The sequence below is a fragment of the Prionailurus viverrinus genome, chromosome C1, assembly GCF_022837055.1.
Source record: "Prionailurus viverrinus isolate Anna chromosome C1, UM_Priviv_1.0, whole genome shotgun sequence".
Lineage (NCBI taxonomy): Eukaryota > Metazoa > Chordata > Mammalia > Carnivora > Felidae > Prionailurus > Prionailurus viverrinus.
In genome coordinates this window covers 168,556,868-168,579,397 of record NC_062568.1, presented here as the reverse complement: position 1 = coordinate 168,579,397, position 22,530 = coordinate 168,556,868, and the positions used below count along the sequence as shown (strand labels likewise).

At 38.2% G+C, this 22,530-nt stretch overlaps 2 protein-coding genes across 3 annotated transcripts in view; one reads left to right on the top strand and one right to left on the bottom strand.

Annotated features, from left to right (window-relative positions):
- PRKAA2 (protein kinase AMP-activated catalytic subunit alpha 2) overlaps positions 1-13,808 on the top strand; it is an 88,410-nt gene extending 74,602 nt beyond the window's left edge. For both annotated transcript variants that reach the window (XM_047870742.1, XM_047870743.1), the window contains 2 exons: positions 854-980; positions 2,460-13,808. In XM_047870742.1, coding sequence (XP_047726698.1) covers positions 854-980; positions 2,460-2,698 — 366 coding nt within the window. In that variant the 3' untranslated portion in view covers positions 2,699-13,808. The remainder of the gene's footprint in view (positions 1-853; positions 981-2,459) is intronic.
- Positions 13,809-14,057: 249 nt separating this feature from the next.
- FYB2 (FYN binding protein 2) overlaps positions 14,058-22,530 on the bottom strand; it is a 129,107-nt gene continuing 120,634 nt past the window's right edge. The window contains exons 16-20 of the mRNA XM_047870744.1: positions 19,902-19,988; positions 17,556-17,637; positions 14,587-14,743; positions 14,448-14,481; positions 14,058-14,203 (exon numbers count right to left, since the gene is read on the bottom strand). Of these exons, the coding sequence (XP_047726700.1) occupies positions 14,182-14,203; positions 14,448-14,481; positions 14,587-14,743; positions 17,556-17,637; positions 19,902-19,988 (382 nt within the window). The 3' untranslated portion in view covers positions 14,058-14,181. The remainder of the gene's footprint in view (positions 14,204-14,447; positions 14,482-14,586; positions 14,744-17,555; positions 17,638-19,901; positions 19,989-22,530) is intronic.

Sequence of the window (22,530 nt, the reverse complement as noted above, 5' to 3'; positions counted from 1 at the left end):
AACAGGCTCCAGGCTCTGAGCCATCAGCCCTGAGCCTGACGCGGGGCTCGAACTCACGGACCGTGAGATCGTGACCTGGCTGAAGTCGGACGCTTAACCAACTGCGCCACCCAGGCGCCCCTGTGAATGTATTTTTAAAGGAAGAAGAAAAACATTCAAATACACCATGCATATATTCATTTGACATGTTTGAAAAATCAGTCCTTTTCATTTTATTGGTACATGAAATGAATAAACAAAATAATATTTCCTTAAAATCATTTAAAAACATTTCTGAAGCAATTCCGTGAAAAGAATTAATGTCTTTAAAATTCCATACTGAAAAAAAGTTTGAACTAACTTGACAGATGTTTTGAAAACCCAGGATCATCTTTTTTCTGAGCTGCAGTTGTCTTATCTTCCAAAGGCAAATAATACTTCTTCACAGGATTATTGCAATACTTAAATTCTGTGACAGTACCTATTTATACTGCTGAATGCAAACCATTAACATATTGGTTCTTTTTTATTCCTTCTACTCCATATTAATAGGGAGCAGTATTCAAATTGAGGCTGGTAACCAGAATTACTGTTGATGTGTTAGAGTGGAGGCATATCTAGAATGAGGGCTAAGACACTCTATAATCCCTGCGTTCCCTTTAGGTTTCAGTTGCTCTGCACACACAGTACTATCAGTAGAGATTAAGTGAATATGAAGCTGTTATGTAATATATATTTTAAAAAAAAAGGTCATTCAGGAATTCCTTTTCTACCCCACCTCTGTCAGTCATGGCTATTTGCAATAAGAATAGGAAGATATTTTGTAGTTTGTTATTTTTAACATTTTTCCTTAAAAAAAGATTTCCCATTCTAGGTAGTGAATGCATACCATCTTCGTGTAAGAAGGAAAAATCCAGTGACTGGCAATTATGTGAAAATGAGCTTACAACTTTACCTGGTTGACAACAGAAGCTATCTTTTGGACTTTAAAAGCATTGATGGTAAGGAAGCTATGCAGGCATGAGCTCTGAGAAGATAAAACTTGGCGCTAGTTGACAAGATGTTAAAATCATCTCAAAGACATGGTGGGTAGGTCTTCTGTACTGGTATTTTAGTAATCTAGAGTTAACTAAAAATGTAAGTAAAATGAAAAGGATTGAAGACATGTGGAATATCTCTAATCCAGCACCTCTTCAAAAGAAGTGCCTCCTTAGCATAAAAAAGTCACTTAAAGTGCTGGCTGTGGGAGCAAAGTAAGGAATTATAGGGAAGTAATTTTTACCTAAACTTGGCTGACGTTGTCAGGTTCTTTGTCACATTTCTCCATTCATATGTTATTACCATTAGGGTTGTAATAGCTAAACTTGCCTATTTATCAACTTCCCTCATCCTGGTTGGCCAAATGGGCCTTTGCTTGGAGTCAGCCCATTTGGTCTGCCCCACATGTCCAGGAGACGAAGGAATTGGGAGGTGGTCTGGGTTGTGTCTAAGTACTTAATGTGACAGAAGTCAACCGAATGGGGTTGTTGAGTTCAGAGGGCCAAGTGGGATAAAAACAGTAAGCCATGGGTTAGGTGCCGAATGGACAAGAGTAGAACTGAGTTCAGAGTTGGGGAGGTTGTTTTCAACAGAATAGTTAAATTTCGTTCTTGAACTACCACCAACGAAAGCAGTATTTATTTGGTCCCTGACCACCATTATCAGAATTACCCAGCATTCTTACTACAATGCAAATACTTGGGAACTACCCCCGTATCTACCAAATCAGAATCTCTAGAGGGGAGTCCTGGGAAATTGGAAGTCTTCACTTTTAACAAGATTTTCCTTGCCCCTCCTCCAGGCAATCAATTGCAGTGTGCACTGAATGTGCAGAATGGCAACTTTTTTTTTTTTTTTTTTTTTTTTTTTTTTAACGTTTATTTATTTTTGGGACAGAGAGAGACAGAGCATGAACGGGGGAGGGGCAGAGAGAGAGGGAGACACAGAATCGGAAAGAGGCTCCAGGCTCTGAGCCATCAGCCCAGAGCCCGACGTGGGGCTCGAACTCACAGACCGTGAGATCGTGACCTGGCTGAAGTCGGACGCTCAACCGACTGCGCCACCCAGGCGCCCCTTTTTTTTTTTTTTTTTTTTTTAGTGATACCTTTTGTTGGTATGTTGCAAGAAAATAATCCTCCAAGGATGTGCTTCCTTCCTGTTGGTTATCAATTTGATGTCAAGGCTGATGCCAAATACTATACTGAGAAGGATTTAGGGGTGACATTTTGACCGTGTCAATGTTGTGATTGGTTAGTGATGTCTTGTGACAGTGGGAGGAAAGGGGTATTGCCACCCCTGCTCCCCGAACTCTGAAACATGACATCCATTAAGTTGCGCTTGTTCAGATGTGTTTACTCAATGTTCTGAATGTAGCATCTTCAGGGGAAGGTCTCAGACAAGTACACCTTTCATGTAATTTACTCTTCTTTGGTTCATTTCAGATGAGGTGGTGGAGCAGAGGTCTGGTTCGTCAACACCTCAGCGTTCCTGTTCCGCTGCTGGCTTACACAGACCCAGATCAAGTTTTGATTCTGTAACAGCAGAGAGTCATTCACTCTCTGGCTCTCTTACTGGCTCCTTGACAGGAAGCACACTGTCTTCTGTTTCACCTCGCCTAGGCAGTCACACCATGGATTTTTTTGAAATGTGTGCTAGTCTGATCACTACTTTGGCCCGTTGATGATGTTTCTCTAGTTTGTCTTTGTTATTGCACTGTGAAAATCAGATATATTCTTAAAATCATTATTTTACTTATGGGTATCACATCCTCTGGAATACTGATTGAGAGTCATGAATATTTCCAGGGGACACTCAATGCCATTGACATTACTGAAAACAAAAAACGTCTGATATTTTATTTACCTGTAGACATCTGTAATTCTGTTTTGCCTATGATGAATTCATAGGCAGTATCTTTAGTAGGTGAATGTCGGTGAAGATTGTTAATTTAAAATTGTGAGTTCACTACAGATGATTAATGCACCTTCACCAAGGATAGTTTGGCAACACCTCTTTGCTCTACTATTTAATGTAGGTAAATCCAGTTTACTTCCTAAAAAGTGAAGCAGGCTTTAAGTTGTGTTGATGCATCCCGTTCTCTTGCACAAGAAGATTAAAAAAAATAATACGGCCATTAGTAAGTTAGTATTTAAATGTTGAAATCTTAAAGGCTTGTCCCCCAAATTTCAGAAGCCAAGTTCTTCTAGTAGCTTTAGTGTTTGCAGATACTGCCTATTGTTTAACAGAAGGGCTGTGGTCCTGAAACAGGTAACTGGTTTTTCCAGGTTCCTTAAAAACAGCTATAATCAGCTACTGGCTGGGAGATTTCCTTGAATAATTATCTTAAGAGCCTTCAGTGTTCTACTCAGTATTGGAACATCCAGAATGGCAGCAACTTTTGTGTTTTTCATAAATGTTATATCATTTTTAGAAAAACCTTAACATCATTTTAAAACATGCCTTCAAAAGTACCTTTCTCAAATTATTTTTGGCTCTATTTATTTTTGTATTTCACTAAGCATGATAAAGTAGACAGTTAAATGAAACAAAGCAAAATATCAACAGTCCCTTAAAAGAGAACTCTTATCTTTGATTTAATGTATGTGGTGGAGAGTTTTGTGTCTGTCCTGTTGTATCCCACAATGCTCATTCTTCATTTGAAGTTCAAATTTGTCATAGCAGCTGTTCCCCTCCCTAACCTTCCCACCACCATTGTCTTCGTTGTTTGATCCTTAGTGGCTGATTGACTTAGCTTTTTTCTGGTTCCCTTTCTTTGTTCTCTATCTTGGTTCTAGTCATCCAGTTTGAAAACACTGTTCTGGCCCTAAGGGCTTTTGTGTACTTCCAAAGCTTAATAGTCTCTGACCTTGACTGTTGAGGCTGTTTGGGTAGGGAAGCCTTAAACGTTTAAAAAAAAAAAAAAAAAAAAAAGCTCTCGAATAAATGTGTGTTGTTTACATATATACAAATATGTATTCACACACCAGTGCTTTTAAAGGAAAACCAGTTTCTTTGTTTTGCCTTGTGCAGGTTTTATTTTTTAAAGTTTAAAAAGAAACCTATCTATATACAGCACAGTAGATAATAATAGCTCATTGCTTATATTGTTTTAGTGAAACTATTTAATTTTTAAATTATGTGTAATTTATCTAATTTGTATTTATCTATTCATTTAATGTGTTGTAATTAACACTCTCATTCACCTGACTTACCCCAGAACAGATTAAGCTCTTGAAAACCAAGTTTCTCTTTGCCAAAAATGATGTTTTCTACCAAGAAGCAAATGAAAATGTTAGGATAAGTTCCTCTTGTGTTTATGGAAGATCAGCAAGTCTGTCTTTAAGTAGTTTTGAGTCAGGAGTTTGTAGTGTGTCACATCATATTGGTTTATAGGAGTTTTTTAAAATGGTGTTAAGAACTTTTAAATATGACTTAATATTGAAAGGAATCTGTTCACCAGTTTAGGAAAGAGGGGTGGGTTTACATTAAACTGTTTTAAGTTTAAGCCTTTGAAAGACTGCCATCTAGTGGCATCAAAGGGTACTTTCTGTAGTTGTTTTTACAGGGAAAGCAGTCTGGCTGTGTATTTGGCTTAGGGCATCATTTTGGCCTCTCTAAATGTGTAAATACCTCTTTTGGGAAAAACAGGGCCGCCTCATAATATTTGCTTGACTATGAATGGGTGACCTTAGAAATAAGGAGTTAATCTGAGGAGTCCTATCCCCAGGGACAAAATCCCTAATAATTTTGAAGGTGGAAAAGCAGCAGCAAGGACTACAGTGGCATTTTAGCTCTGTAAGTCAGATATTAAAAACTTACATCAAAATTATTTTATATGGATGTTTACCATGTTTATTGAGAATTAAAAATATTTACTATTTTCACACTCTGATGGTTACCTGTTGAATTTTAGGAGAACCAGGGTTGCAGTTTGGGTTGTTGTATGCTTAAATTTTAAAGTACAGCTACTCTGTGAATCTAAAAGGTGTAGTAAATTGCTTTGTATAGAGAAGATTGCAGGGGGCTCAGTCCAGCTTCTATAAAAGGGGCTAGAACATTGTCCTAGGAAGCTTTTGTTGCAAATTAGAAGAGGGAAAGAATCAGTTGCTAAATTCCCACATTTCAGTCTTGTAAGCTGGTTAACTGTAGCTGTGGTATGTGGTAGTTAGATCTGGGATAGGAGGAATTTCCAGTTAAGATTCTGGAGGAGAGGGACGCCTGGGTGGCTCAGTCAGTTAAGCATCTGACTTCAGCGCAGGTCATGATCTCACAGTTCATGGGTTCAAGCCCTCGTCAGGCTCTATGCTGACAGCTCAGAGCCTGGAGCCTGCTTTGGATTCTGTGTCTCCCTCTCTCTCTGCCCCTCCCCCAAGTGCTCGCGCGCGCGCTCTCTCTCTCTCTCTCTCTCTCTCTCTCTCTCTCAAAAATAAACATTAAAAAAAAAAAGATTCTGGAGGAGAGCTTCTACTATTAGGTCATAAAGACTTAGTCACATCATGGAAATGGACTCCATAAGTTCTACAATAGCACTCCCAAACTGATTCCCTTGAGGTGGTCTGCTGAAAAACGAGTCCATTGAGCAAATTTGGAAAATGTTATATGCTCCTCTCTTGCTTGAGGATGACAAGAGATTATGAACATTAAAGACTCTGAAACGTCCTTCAGTGAAAAAAAAGAAAACCATTTAACTTTAACCCTGCTTTGCCCAAATTAACTATATTTTAAACTTAATATCCTTTGGGAAAAGGCAACTTGGGAAAATACTTTGTCCCAGGTTGCTATAATTAGAGTAGTTAAGAATAGAATTAAGATCTCTTTTCTCATCAGTTGTTGGAGAGAATATGGTTCAAAATCAGAAAAATTTCATTTTAACCTGTGGATAAATGCTGGACTACACAGAATTGTGTGTGTGTGTGGGGGATGTGTTTCATAGCACCTTGATCTTCTTAAATCAGGTTGTGGTAACTGTTTGGGAGCAGAATTTATTCTGTGTTGTGTTGAGCTGATAGCTAAAAAACCTTAAACAAGATTACTTGTAAAAGAAAAGGCCTAAGAGACTAGTGACTAAAGGCCTAAGAGACTAGAGCTTATGGCTCTGTGGGCGGTGAGTTCAAGACATTGATTCTCAATTTCCAAATGTGTAGTCAGTGAACATTTTGTAAATACTTTTATATAGCACATCATATTTGGATCTGATTGCTGTTATCTTTTGATGTAGGAACCAGATAACATCTTGGATTGAATAGGGAGGTAGGCAAACTATTTGAAGTTGGGTTTTTGTTTTGAACAACAGACTTTTGAGACACTTTTGTAACCTCAAGTGTTTGCGTTCCTTGATATTAGCCAAATATAAGAAGAATATAGGAGCCTAAATTAATCAGAAGTAATGGTATTTCTGTGTCAGGGAATTGGCTGTATGTAGTACAGACAATTCTCCATTTTCTGCAAATAGGGTTCCCGTAATAGTCACATAATTGTGGCTTGCTTTTTCTTATTCTCTAGCCAGTTTGTACTCAGGGAACATAAACTGGTTTTTTATAGATGAGACATAACTGAGAAAATAATCATAAAAAAAAGTTACAGGTTTTTTGACTGTTTGAATTTGTTGCTTCTAATGTGCAGTATGCTCAGTTAATATAAGCACTGTATCTTCCATTTATAAAGTAGAAAAGCTTAGAATGTGCCTACCATGGACACTGTATCTTTGTCTATTCACTGGTTAAGAATTTAAATCCTGGTAATGGCTGTGAAATCTCAATATCTAAATGCTAAACATCTTCACAGTTTTGTCCGTTTTCGTTTTTAAAGAACTCCACCTTTTCATTCTGGCATTTCGTTACCTGGTCATTCTGTCACTCTGTGACTTTTTAAATGGGGAATGTAATTTATTTTAATAATTCTCAGAGGCTCTATTAGAAACTCTGGCTGAGGGATATGTGCAATGTTAGTAAGTCACACCTATGTTGACCTCAGTTTGTAACCTCTAAAGTGGGAGGAAAAGACTAAAAGGCCTCTGAGGTACCTTTGAGCTTTAAAGTTCTGTCTTTGCCTTTTTTTTTATGTGATTTGTGTTAGTGTTCACTTTGTATATATTTAGGGGTTTTATAGTGTGAATGTTCTGTATTTGTTCCGTGAATCATTTTAAAGGTAAATACTTGAAAAAAAAATTAATATAACTGCCCTCTGGAATACAAATGGCAAAAATCATACAGAAAACCAAACACGCTAAAACATCATATGCACTTAGCATAAGCAAAATATGACTAATTTGAAGTGTTGGAAGTGTTCCAAACATTTTTACAGTGACTTTTAGATCCCCAGACCATATCTATTAACTTATTTAGTACATTACAGTAACCTTGCGAGGTAACCATTTTCCAGATGAGGAAGCAGGACCACAGAGCCCTTCAGAAAGCTTTAATGCCATACATGTATTCAGCGATGATCATGGCTCTGTGTATGCCACCTGCCTCCAGGGGAGACCCGGTGACTCACTGAAACATCTGAGTAGCTGAGTAATAAAGATAAATCAGATAGATTGCTTTCGAGTCTTAGAGTGACATAAAAGAGTCTTAATTGAATATTTCTTAGTTTAATTATTTGAACTGGTTGATTGTACTAAATTATCTGAAGTATTTATGATTAGCATATTGATATTTAAAATACTAGAAAAACTTTTAGGCATGAATCATTTTACTTAGATAATTCTAAGTAGCACAATCTTTTATAAAAAGGAAGACTGGCCCCAGCCCCTAACTTATCATAGTTTTTGACTGATATCTGAATTGGGCTTCCCTAAATTTCATATACAGATTGATAATTTTTCATTTTGTATGTGTATTTAGATGATTATTTTCATAGAGTATATTTCTATTCACAGACTACCTAATTATGGGCTTGATAGTCTCCCAGATCTTACAGAACTTTAAAATGTAATTTGTTTGGTGAGCTTTCAAAAAGATATGTTCCTTAAACAAGTTGCTGGCGTCCTTACTAGCTCTTCCACATATAGTCGTGATACATTTGATGCCACTGAACAGAAATAGCACGAATAATAGCACTCACGGTCTAGACTGGCTTGCGTTTGAATTGAACTTTTTCAGCCACGACCTGATAAGAATCGGGCCAGGTCTCAAAGTTAGCAAGCAGACTGTGGGCTTTTAGTATCGGTGGGAGCCAGTGTCCGTGTTTACCGCCAGCCGCGTACAGCAGTGCCAGCTTGTGGCCATGACTGTGATGTGACTTTCAGTAATTACCGTTTATATCTAAAGCAGTTTAGCTCTTAGGGAAGTAGCTTACGATGATTCGGACAAGCAAGGTAGGTAAATTACATTTAAAGTGCAATTAAGGAAACCCTAGAGTAGTGTGCTTTTTCCAGGACAAAAACTTAAGTATTTGTAGAATATCCTAGCATGGAAATTTTTCTGAATGTAGATAGAATTTTGAGGAGGTTCATACATGTGACTTTTTTGAAGGTTAACTACTGTGTGTTGATTTAAAATTTCAAGAAGGAATAGGAATGTTCTCTTCAAGGAGAACTGCATAGTTAATTTTTTGCTGCTAACTAAGCATTTATTTTTCACGGCCAAAAATGCCTTTTCAGTTAGTTTTGTTAAAAAGAAAGGCCATTCTTCAAGATCGATGACGTTTTCCGGGATGGAAAAAGAACTAGATCCATTGTTGTAAACAAATACACCTTAATTGTGCCTTCTCAAGTTAGAGGAATAGTCATAACGAGTCAAAAATTTGAACTATCTTTTTTCTAATTCCTCTCCTTTTTCCTTCCATCTGCCCTTCACAGATGGTTACTTTGCTTTTTTGCCTGTTTGTTTTCGGGCTCCTGTGGCCAGGCCTTCCCCTGTCAGAAGCTGTTCACTGGATGTATTTTTCTATTCCTTTTACATTGCTTTACTTTTTAAGTCACTTTGGCAAAACGTTGGCTGCTTTCTCATGTTTTTAAAATTAATAGCAATCTTTATATTTCAGCCCTTTAACATGTTTGTGAAGGCAAGAAATAGTGCAGAGCAAAGAACAAAAATCTAATTTGGAATCTGATTCTCGGTTTGGTTGTGTTTTCTCATCTACAAAATGTGGACAATAACCTACCTCACAGACGTGTGAGAAACTGAAGGCCCTCACTTAAATACAGGGTTTATCATCCTATTTAAGGTAGGATCCCTTCCTTTTTTTTATAGGTATCTTTGATACTGATGGGATGAGTATCTTGATTTTAGCTAAGTCTTATGTGGTAAGAAAAAATGTTTAAGACCACAGTTACACCAACATACCAAATTATGGTATTTTAAGTGACTTAAAATTTCCTGAAAATATCAAATATTCAAATGTCGAATTTGTCTTTTGTGGCAACATGTATTCAGAACTTCTTAAAATGTTGGCTGAATCTGCCTTAATGTACCAAAACACAGCTTTCTTTCAAGACTGTTCACAAATATGTATGGCTATATAATGTTTTGTGTGTTTAATGTAAAATTGTTAGAGAACTGTGACCTCTAAGCATAGTAATCTAAAAAATGTTTTAAGAAGAACTCCTGTGTTCTTTGTCATATATGCTGAAATATCATACAGTGGGTTTTAAGTGCAACAAATAAAACTGAAAGTTGATAGCCATTAGGTTATGACCATGACAATCAAGAAAATACAAGATTGGCTATTATTCCAAAAAATTTTAAGAGTATCCTGTGTTCATTCTTGCCTAGCCTATCTTTGAAAAAGACAAAAAAAAAAAAAAAATCCCATTGACTGACACATTGACCTGTTGAAGCACTTGGTAACCTATTAAAAAATCTTTTTAAAACTGTTGAAATTGGGATCATTTTTTACGATTTCAGGAAGAAAAAGAAAAAAGCCCTGACTTTGAGTGCTTTTGTGTTTTAATAACCAGAGATTCAAATTTCAGTTTTGTTTGTTAGGTATTTTTTGTGGGTGTCGAATGATCAGTGAGAAGGCTCTGTCTTCCAGTAACCACGTGGTGAAGCTGTCATCTTGAACTACATGGCACTTCATACTTCTGGGTTCTCCCTGATTCATATTTGCACTGTGCGTATTCACAGGTAACAAACACAAAAGAGAAAAGCAGCCCGATTGCTTATAAGCTTTTTTCACAAGATCAAATTAAAGTCTCTGGTTAATGTGAAAGCTGTTTTTGTTTCTGCTCAGTCATTAAGCTAATATTCTACCCATCAGTTAATAGTTAGAGAGAAAGCTGTTGAAGGAAAAGATTGCCTGTGATTCCTTGAAGATTTCGTACTACTTTTTGTTGTACATTGTAGTTTCTAACTTTAGCCACTGTATTTTCTATTGATGCCATAACAAATTATTATAAACCAGTGACTTAACACCACTTTAATATCTTACAGTTCTGTACGTCAGAAGTTTGGTGTTGCTTCTTCAGGTCACACAGGCTGTGACACAAGGTCACAAAAGCACTGGTAGGGTTGGGCTCTGGGGAATCGTCTGTTTCAAGGCTGCTTCAGATTTTTGGCAGAATTTCGGTGCATGCTGCTATGGGATTGAAATCCCATTTCTTGTGTGGCTATTGGCTAGGGATCATTCGCAGCTTCTAGAGGCCACCATCATTCCCTAGCCTGTGGCTCCCTTTAGCTTCAAGGCCCGCCACAGCGGGGTGGGGGGTGGTGGTTCGTGCTTGAATCTTCTCCTGCCTCTTCTGTCACTACCTTTCTCTGACTGGCTGGCTCTTCTGCTTTCCTCTTCTTATTTTAAGGGCCCCTGTGATGAAAAGTCAACTGGCTAGGGACCTTAATTTTACAGGAATAACACCAGTGCATACAAATCACAGAGGAAAAAAATCTGCTAACCCCAACCATAGGACAGGAAGGGAAAGGACCTCAGTGTAAAAACAACAGAATTTTACACTAAAGGCTTTGCAGACGTGAGCCTATGTACTTAAAATGGTCGCCACTCATACTTCTCTAAATGCAACTATCTGAAAAATACTGTATGGTAATCTGCTTGAAAAACATGTAAGATTTCGATTTGCCTTCTACAAACTTTAAAGAGATTTGCTTTTATTAGTTAAAATGTTTTTGTTTCTTCAATTGCATGGGTATGGATACTTATTGTAGGAAATTTGTAAAGTACAGGAAGTTTGAAGAAGGTGAAAAAAAAATAATCCCTACTCTTTTGTCCCCAAAGAAGCACTTCTTAGGAATTTGTTATTATATATTCATTTTTTTCTCTTCCTATTCTTTCAAAAGTTTTGAAGATGTACAGGAGAGGGCCTGGTCAAGAGAAAGCTCTGTCCTCTTGGAAGAGCAAGCGTTTCAGAGGTTCTCAAAAGGAGGAAGGGAAGGTCTTGTTGGGGCAGGCATACACGTTGCTGGAGGCCTGGCCCCTACGTGAAGTTGAGCGTGCCAATGTTAGCCTCCTTTAAGGTCAAGTACCTTTGGATGCTGTTGTCTTTATCTGTGTATATAAAATTAAAAAGTCCATCTTTCTATTGAAGTTTTATGCTAGGTTAGGGTTTGTAGGAGACAGATGGCATCTGCTTTGATAGCATTGAAGTATTAGTTACAGTGTTGACCTTAATAAACCTCATAGATAAATGAGATACTTGGTTTGAATGCTGTGATTTAAAGAATGGGAGAAATGTGGCTGAAATTAGTGAAATAGATACATAACATTATGGATAGAAGCAGTTATTCTTCCAAAAAACTATTTCATATCAATAAATAGTAATTAGGTAGTAGTTTATATTTTAAAAACAGAAAATATTCAATTTACCTAGAACATCCCAGCCATTCTTTCAAGTCTTAAGATTTGAATGTCAAAACCATATTTTTGTTTCTAACATCTTCTACCTACAGAAAACACCAGGTATCAAAATAATATGTACACAGTATTGCACATTAAGGATTTTAGAACACATTTATATTATTGTATTAATACGACAGCCTGATAACACTGTGAAGTACACAGGTTGAGTGTTATCAGCCTTTTTAAAATTTATTTCTGAGAGCGTGTGAGCCAGGGAGGGGCAGAGAGGGAGACAGAGTAGCCCTGTTTTACTGAGGAAAGTGAGGCTCAGAGCTGAGCTACTGAATCAGAACAAGTGACTGTGTGATGAGGTGGCAAGATGGGTACATGATTTCTGACTCTTCTGCACAGGATTGTTGGAGGAGAGGTCTCTGCTCAGCCTCTCACTCACCTCCTTGTCCACAGGCCATACGTAGCCTCATCTTCTACAATGCCCACGGCAATAGGTCTTTTCCCTGGAGTGTGTGAGAGGGCTGTGCTGGCCTCTCATGGAGTAGCTGTAATTCAGGGGGGTCCAAGCAGCAATGTATTCCCAGTCTATGGATTGAGCCCTTTATTTCTGCTGTGTTATTCCTTATCTCTGTGTTAAGGGTCTCATACCTTCCAGTCTTCTCTCAAGTCCCGTGAGTATGCTTATGATCATTGCTTCATCAGGCATGTGACTTGTATCTATTTTGGTTAGGTTTCCAGCTGTGGCTCGTCTCGGTTCTTTCATTTGGGAAAAATTCTTGCGACGTCTCCTGGTCTTCAGCCTAATAGCTTTGTGAAGAAGGGGGCCTCTCGTGCCCTTCCAGGAGGGTCACTGCTGTGTACTGTGTGTGCCCGGGCTGCTTTATCCTTCAGGCCAGTAGTCTGCAGAGGCTCTTTGCCTGTTGCGGGCAGTGTCCCAGGCCAGAATGTGGTGTGTTTTAACTAAGTCGTCTGCCACTGGAACCAAGGCCACACAAAACTCCCAGGTTGGAATGGGCTGGAGACGTGGTGTCGCCAGGGGTTTGGGCCCGGCTCCTGGGGGAGGGAGCCGGCCGCACGGCCTGAAGCAAGCTGACTGGGAAAGTAGTTCTTCTAGAACATGGGGAGGTGGGGCTCGGTGTTGTCAGCAAGTGAGGTAGTGAGTGTGGCACTGTGCTAATTCCTGCAGGTGGCCCTACCCACTGTAGCGACCGCGATCCATTTGTCTCTGGCCCTTCCCACCTTCTTTGACGTGGCCTCTTCTCCACCTTTAGTTGGGGAGTTTGTTCTGCCAGTCTTCAGAGTGATTTCTGGAGTATTTAGGATGATTTGATGGGAGGAGGTACGCCTAGAGTATTCCTACCCTGCCGCCACATTCCCCTTTCCTCTAATGGATACTTTTTATGCTTGGCCTTTGTTGGTGAGTGCCATTTGGAACATGAGAAAGAAGATAAAAGAACCTAGAAGCTTAAAAAAATAGTTTCACAGTATAAAGAATTAGGTCATGAGACAAATTCCATTACACCCTTGAAGACTAGACTCAGCCTGTCTAAACAATCGAGCAGAATTGTTCGGTTGTTCAGGGCTGAAGAAGCCACTTAAAACAGCTGTATGCCTATGTACAATTTATCTCATGGACAGGCAGTGCACATCATGTAAAAACAAAGAAAGTGGAACTGTAAATAACATTAATTCTATTTGAATAGGTATTTAGGCATAGAATTATTTTTCTTACTTGAATGACAGGATGTTTTAAACTGACAGCATATATATATATATATATATATAAAATTGTGTTAATTTAGGCTCTTCCTTTAGGAATAAATTGCTTTTTAGCATTCTGTTCCCAAAGGAAGCCAATATTGAATAGCATTTGTCTGATTTTGGTTTTCTGATAAAGCAGAAGGACACTTACTTTTACCTTGATTTTTTTTTTTTCTAAAGCCTGAGCCATAATTACATTCAAGATTATACCTTAAATCTAAGTATTTAAAAGACCTTGGTTACATTATTTATTTTTCAGAATTAAATTACATGCAATTTAAATGCACAACATTTCTAGAAATTATAAACACTCGTATACTAATATTAGAAGCAAACTAACCATCTGCACAACTGCCTAGGTGCCATAAGGCATGATTTCTAACTTTGGCTATGGCTCATTAAATAAGTGCTCAAATGCTAACGCACACAGTTTCACATTCTCTTGAGCCAGCAGTGAAATAGATACTGAAATAGACATTGAAGGATAACCATTTAGGAGTAAAACCAACATCTAAATATGGAGGATTTGTTTTTCTCTTCTCCAGTTCCACAGATCCCACCATCCTAATTGACCTGTGAACTGAAACAGGTGAGGCAGAACTAAGGTCTCAGATTAGTCCTTCCTAGTGGAGCCCCTGCCCCTGGAGCTTCATCTTCCTAAGGCGACCAACCTTGATGCCTGAGAAAACAGAAAGGTAGAGGCCCGTGGAATAGTGAGTGGTAGATTTCTTACCCAGTTTGCAAGAGACTATTATTGCGTTCCCTGTTATCAGACTTCTATACAGAGCATAAAAATACCAAAGTAATCCTTACAACTTTTCTGGAATTTAAATAAATTGGGTAGTCTTTCCTTGAGACTGACATACACAACACTGTCTTATATTTAGGATTCATGATTTGTAGTATAAAATCAAACCACTTACTTGAAATCTAGATGTTCAAGTAGTACATATCCATCTATAGAAACAAAAATCACTATTACTAGTCTCAGAGGTATAGAATGCTTTCAGATTTTTCTTAAACAGTGACTGAAATTTTATGGGTGATAAGCCAGTAACTTACATTTGCCTTTAGAATTGCGACAAATCACTAGATTTTCTTCAGTGGTGTCAATGACTTGCAGTTCTTCTCCAGGGGTTATTGGCAAATCAAACATTCCATTTCTTGAATTCCTGGAACATGCCACTGCTGTGTTGATGACAGTAATCTCTTTATCATACTGAAACAAGAAATTACTAGTCAGACTATGTGTGCCTAGTTTTTATTCTAACAAAATTGATGGAGGACATAATAGTAAAATGCCACAATCTCACATTTAATTTGGTATAATCATATTTTCAAAGTATTTTCATCCCTGTTATCTAATTGTACTAGAATAAATTTTGGTGGATGAGAGATCTCTAACATGGGTGTAAAGAAATAGGTATGTTAACCATTCCAGTAATAAAGTTACCCCCAAACTCAGGAATGGAGAAGTTTAAAAAATAAGAGGGAAAGAGAAAAATCTGTGTAGCGCTTTAGAGTTGATAATGTTCTTACATACCTAGCTTTGCTAGGTGGCACTCTTTCTACCCTTCCTCTCTGGGCTTATGTATAAAGTAGTAGGAATGGGGGCTAATTCCCACTCTCCTTCTGTGGTCAAAAGATAGGCGTTTGTGAAACAAACTGAGGAGGAATTCAATGTCTGACCTTAAGGTGTGTGATAAACTAGCCAGCCTATATATTTATAGGTGCATCACCTTCTAATGTATTGAAATCTGGTGACTCAGACATCTGCTTCACCAAATTAGAGTGGCCGGACAGCTCCCTCTGCTCAGGACAGTCTATACCTAATATCTCTACACATACTTACCTCCCACTCCCAGAAATGTAAATTTGGATGATAAATGATGGGATCTGATTCACAAGATTTTGCTTTTGTCCAACAAAGTAATAGTTTCCTCCCTGGTTTCTAGGCCATTGTTCACTATGAGTACAGTGATTTCTTAACATGAAAATCTGATCAGGTCACTTTCTTTCTGTCAAGTGCTAAAGATTCTTCATTACTTGCACACTAAGATGCACATTTCTCAGCTTGATATTCAGGGTCCTTTGCAGACTGTCATTTCTCATGCTTCCATTTCTGCCCTGTTAATGAAGCCACATCAAGCTATAGGATGATCCTGAATATACCATGCACCTTTTATATTTCCAGGCCGTTGCTCATGGGGTTTTCATACTGCAGTATCTTTTTCTCTTAACATGGAGACTTTCACGACTGCCATGTGTAATTTTGTTTAATTGCACCACTTTGTATGTACTCCTGTTACAGCATTTAATAAACATATTGTCTTATAAAATGGAGGACAGTTTTATTCATCCTTTGTACCCTCAGTCTATAGTACCAATGAGGCACTAATCTTACATGATTTTAGCTGAAAACAAATTACTGAAATGGCATAGTTTTTCTAATGATATAAGAAAACCCACCACAGGTAATAAGGAATAGAATCATACACACGGGACAATGGGAATTTCTGTCCCATATGAGACAGTCACAAATATAGTTAGAAAACTACTAGACGGAATGTAGGGTCTTTCCAAAAATTGTTACTTGCTAGAAACAATCGTTTTTCACCTAAACTACTAACATCACAGTTGCAGTAAATAATTTCATATCGGTTTCTAGATATAGTAACTCTAATCAGCTTTGGTACACAGCAGGAGTTACTGGGGCACCTGGGTGGCTCAGTCAGTTGAGCATCCCAACTCTTGATTTTGCTTCACCTCATGGGATTGAGCCCTGGGTCAGGCTCCACACTGAGGGTGAAGTCTGCTCAAGACTCTCTCTTCCCCACTCTGCCCCTCTTTCCCACTTGCGCACACTCTATTAAAAAAGCAGGAGTTATGAATGATTACGAGGGAGTCATGTATATTCCCTTTTTTATCCAGTCCAAAAACATTTTTGGACATTTATAAAGGTAATTTTATTCTGTTCCACACATGGATATAAAGATAACTCTGTCCTCTAAGAGCTCATCGGTTAATTGGTGAACACATAATTGCAATAATGTAATAAGCTCAAATACAGAGGTATATAGAGGAAGAGTAATTTCCTTAATGAGCAAGTGTGGGTCAGTCTTCCTGGAGGAGAGAAGATGAGTTAACTGGAGACTGATAAATGAGTAAGAGCTAGTCAGATGGCGAAAAGTAACAAGAATGTACCAGACAGTTGGAATGGAACAAGCAAATGCCTAGAGGAAGGGAACATTAGGACAGGTGATTGAGGACAGAACTATGCATAGTTTGTTGCCAAAGCATGAAGTACAAGGTAAATAAAGAATGGCAGGAAATAAAACCAGAAAGACAAGCAAAGGTATGACATGAAGAGCTTTCTATGCCATGATAAGAAGCCTCACCTTTATCCATTGGTAATGGGGATTAGTAGTGACTTGGACAAGTTTTATGAGCAGGATGCACACATTCTCAATCCAGGATCTGGGACCTAGGAGGCTATTCATATTTCTTAAAACAATCTCCTGGTGACAGTGTATGAAATCAGAAGGGAGAACCGTTTGAACCTTGGAATTCAGGAAATCCTCCATGGATTCTTAATGACAGAAAGAGTCAAGGAGCCTTAGATACTGCTTCCTTCATTCACTCATTCAGCTATTCATTTGTTTATCTAATCATTCAGTCATTCAGTGAACGCTGTATCCAGGTATGTGAGGACCTGGGAAGCAAGGAATGAGACAAAATCTCTCCTTCAGTGAGGACTTGAGTTCAGTTCAGAATACACACACATACACAGGCTGTTAGGCAGAGCGGGTAACATGTAAACAGAGCCTTAAAGAATAACTCAGGAGTTTTTCTGGGAGGCTAGCATGTACAAAGGCATGATCATATAGAAATGCATCAGGAAATAGCAGTATCAGTAGTGGATCGTATCTACCCCAGAGGCAGAGGTGCAAAACTCTTGTAGAATCTTTAACAATATTAAAGGCTAGGAATTTCTACTTTAAATTAATATTTACCTTCAGAGGAGAACATACCTCAAATTGTTCTCTAAAACGTTTTTCTTCTTTTTCCATTCTGATCTTTTCTAAGTTTTGCTTCTTGCTTCTAAAGAAATTTCTAGGAGATTAAGGGGCAAGAAATACGCAGATAGGGTTGAATGTACCATAATAAAACGCTTAAGTTTCCAAATCTATAAACTCATTCTACTTCAGGATAAATTCAGGTATAATTTTGTGTGTATATGTATACTTTTATATAAAATCATATAATCCTATATATCTAGGTGTGTATAGAAATTATATATATATATATATATATATATATATATATATATATATATGTTTCCCTTAGAGCAGGGTGTCAGAACAACTGAGCAGGGTGAGTAATACCAGTTGCTTTTTCCTGTAATTAAAAAGTTGTGGTTTCTTTTTGGATACCAAGATAATTTGGAATAAAATAAAATTGGTTAAACAAGAAACTTTTCTAAATCAGACTTCAAAGTATAACTTGTTTACAAAAATCATAAATCTATGTGTTTCAATCAGAGAACTGTCCTGTTTGCAGAATGGTTCTGGAGAAGAACTGAATTAAGAAAATAAAGCAAGTTGCCACAAAATAGGTGCAAAATTGTCAGCACATAAAAGGGGATAGATACAGCAGAGACTGATTACCCTCTTAACTCCTCCCATTTCCTCCTTCTGCTCTTCATGTGGGGATTGGTGCTTTTTTAGCCGTTTAACATATTGACAGAAGGAAAAAAGGCAGGTCATATTGGTTTTATTCAGGAGTGTCTCCTGCATCTGTTTCATTCTGTCCCAAGACTATAGCCACTGACACATTTCATTTCTTGCCTGAGATACCATCTTCTTTTTGCCTTTCCTTTCTCAAATCCATCTGCATACTGATCTCTAGAGTCATCTTTCTAAAATGTAATTGATCATGTCATCTTTTGCTTAAAATCTTTCATCTGTCTCTACTGCCTGTAAGATAAAGGCAAATTCCTTAGGGTGGTACACAGGGCATTTTCTAATCTGGCCCCAATCTACCTTTTCCATACACACACACACACCCATACACAAAGTCTACATCTTGGAACATCTTAGAAGGTGGGCTATTTCTATGCCTTTATAGCATGGCTTTATATCCTTCCCCAACTTCTCTGAAAACTTGTCATCATCGATTCAGAAAGAGATAATAGAGAATAATAAAAGGGTTGAACTAATATAGAAAACATTTCTTGTTGGTAGAGTAAGTTACGACAGAAATCACTTTAAAAGGAACAAAAAGGACATAGAAATTGATACATCAATCAATAGGAATATGGTAGCCCTAATAACTGCAATGTAAAATTTACTCAGTTGAAAATAAAAGTAAACTATAATATCAGCTTGTTGTAAGAACTTAATAAGCACTAGAAAATTGTTTTCCGAAAAGACTTATGTGTACATTAAAATACTAAACTTTTGCGGGGGGGGGGGGGGAGATGTCAACAATTTCACTGATACTCTCTCTTGTGGAATTCTATTTTATGCTAAGTAAAAGTATGAAGTTTAGGTGGAGAGATGCTTTTCTAGTCTCTGAATACATCTTTTGAACTTGGGAAAAGTTACATCAGCCTAAACCCAAAGATGGCCATTTTATGCCATCCTCTGAGTTTAAATTTGATACAGACATATGTCTGCTTCCTTTTGGGGTTCCCTTATAGTGCTTTTCTAGAGAGGTTTCCTAGAGCAGACAAATCACACAGTGTTCCCAGCTCAATGACTGTTTAATAGATGTCTTGGGGAAAGAGCCCTAGCCTAACAATTGAGAAGACCAGAGCACAGATCATATAGTAACCATCTGGGACAGTAAAAACATCACCTCCTCCATAGCCAACTCTGGGAACTCGAATCACATGAATGAAGGTTAGATCTTCAGTTGCAATATACTTTTTAAATTATAGCACTAATGTAGTCATAGCTAGAATTGTGTTCCAGGGAAATTAATCTGGTTATGTGATCACAGTTTCTCAAAGTTTAAGTTCTAATTGGTGTATTATTAATTTAAGTTCCATCTATAGAGGAAAAGTTCTTACAGCCTAAAAGAAGATGAAGGTTTTTCTTCATTTGATAAAGGCTAGCTTGAAAGTTTTCCTTACTCCCTATCCACCAAAAGTATGGACAACGATGATGAAGATAAATGTGTGTGGCACTTTACATTTTTATATTCTTTGTCTCTTTTAATCCTCTCAACTATACTATGATGTAGGTGCTATTGTTCTCACATGACCGATGTGGAATGTGAAAATCAAATTTAATGACTTGCCTAAGGTCACACAACTAGTAAGAGGTGTAAATTTCAGCAGATAAGCTATAATGTAAATGTACCTGTGTACCTACCTTTCAGATTCTTCAACACCTTTTTTCTCTTTCTTTTCCTTTGCCATAAAAAACTTGGGCTTCCAAGTTTTTAGCTTATCTTCATTTCTGAGGAGAAAAATATTTTGAGCAAGTAGATAAAGATTGAACTAAAACATTTATGGAAATGTCAGCATTTTCTGGACAATTGTTTTACAAAAAAATTAAAATATCATCTAGAAGTATATTTGGATAATCTGTGTCAAGGCCAGATTGTGAATATCTTAAGCTTTGAAAGCCATATCATCTCTATGGTAACTACTAAACTCTGCTGTTGTAACTGTATTTACAAAAACAAGTGGCCAGCTATTTTGGCCCACAGGCCATAGTTTGCTGACCTCTGATATGTGGTGATCCAAATTTGAAACCAGAAGCAAGAGATCAACCTGCTTATAATCACATTTCCCTTCCTGAGCCTCAGTTTCCTTGCCTCTAAAACATGAATAATATTAATCATTACCGTGAGATGAGACAAATCTAACTAGTGTTTAACATTAGTAGCAAAGGATGCGGGGAAGAGCCAGGGAAGATGGTGGAGTAGGAAGACCCTAAGCTTACCTGGTCCCATGGATACAACCAGGTAACACCCACATCAGTGTAAAAAATCCAGAAAATAATCTGGAGACTGGCAGAACAGATTCTGTACAGCTAAATGTAGAGAAGAGGCCATATGGAAGAGGCTCAGAAGGGCAGAGTCACTGTAGGAAGCTAAACAGACCCACCCTCAAGACTGTACAGAGGAAGGAGGGAGGGATGCTGTGGGCAAGGAGAAAGGAAAGAAACAGACACCCCAGGCATGGGGAAGATGAACCCCACCCCCCAATGACATTTAGCTTTGAAAACTAGAGGGGCCAAATTTCATGAGTTCTTACATTCAGTTGGGCTTAACACCTGTAAGTTTAAAAACCAGTGCGATCAAAAAAAAACCAAAACAAAACAAAACAAAACAACAACAACAAAAAAAAACAGTGCCATCAACTCTGGGAGAGCAAACCCAGCCTGTGAAGTTGCAGGTCCCCTCTCAGAGGGTGGACTTTGTTGGTACCACACCCACCCCTGCCTCCTCCTGTTGACTTCTTCAGCACTTGACTGGAGCTTGTCCAAAGCAGTGCCACAAGCCTGGTAGTGTGCAAGCAGACCCAACAGGGGCCAGCACACTGCAAACTGCTCCAGGAGAGGGGAAGATAATCATACATACCAGTCAGACTGTGGCCCCAGCAGCAGGCTGGGGGCAGACATCTGGTATGATTACAGGCCCTGCCCACCAACAAGCTTCTCAGAACAACACAGGGGAACTGTCCTGCAGTTCAGTGCTATTGCATCTCTAGCAAATGCCTGGTCTGAGCCAACTCAAACCCAAGGAAGCCCCAGTCTGGCCTAAAAACACAGGGACCAAATCTTGCCTACAACAGGTAGAGAGCCATTGCAGATGACTGGACTTGAGCCAAATGCACCTCAGCCATAGCAGCAAGGCTCATGTAACACACAAAGGAGAGACCCCAGCTGCACCAGGTTCTGGTGAACAGGGGACAATACCTTGCAGGGCACTGTAGGACCTTTTCTTAATAAACCCACTACTTTCAAAAGCAGGAGGTGTACGTGACTTCTTAACACATAGAAACAGACATGAAGAGTTAGACAAAATGAGGAGACAAGAATGTGTCCCAAATGAAAAAAAACACGACAAAACCAGTAGCAGATATAAGCAAAATGGAAGTAAGTAATATGCTTGATAGAGAATTTAAAGTAATGGTCATAAGGATACTGACTTGAGAAAAGAGTGGAGAACCCCAGTGAGACCCTCAACAGAGACAAAACATAAAAATGAACCAGAGATGAAGAACTCAATAACTGAAATTAAAAATATATTAGATGGAATAAAGGGTAGGTTAGAGGAAGCAGAATAACTGATCAGAGATCTGGAGGACAAAGTAATGTGAAGCAAGATGAATGGTGGGGGGTGGGGGGAAAACGAAGAGACTTAGGGAACATAGCAACAGCATCAAGTGCATTAACATTCACTTTATCAGGATCCCAGAAGGAGAAGACAAAGAAGAGGGGGCAGAAATTTATTTGATGAAATAATAGCTGAAAGTTTCCAGAAGGTAGGGAAAGAAACACATTCAGATCCAGGAAGCACAGAAAGTTCCCAACCAAATCAAACCAAGGAGGTCCACACCAAGACACATAGTGATTAAAATGGCAAAAAAAGAGTGATAAGGAGAGAATTTTAAAAGCAGCAAAAGAAAACAGTTACATGCAAGGGAAATTCCATTAAGCTATCGGCTGATTTTTTTTTAGCAGAAACTGCAGGCCAGAAAGGAGTGAGATGATACATTCAAAGTGCTGAAAGAAAAAAAACCCTGCAGCCAAGAATACTACTGTATCCAGCAAAGCTATCATTCAGAACAGAAGAAGAAATAAGGGATTTCCCAAATAAAAGGTAAAGGAATTCATGATCACTAAACCAACCCTATAAGAAATATTAAAGGGGACTCTTTGAATGGAAAGGAAAGACCATAGTGGGAGTAAAGTAGGAAGCACAAAAGTAGTAAAAATAAGTATATTTATAAAAATCAGTCAAGGGGCGCCTGGGTGGCTCAGTCGGTTA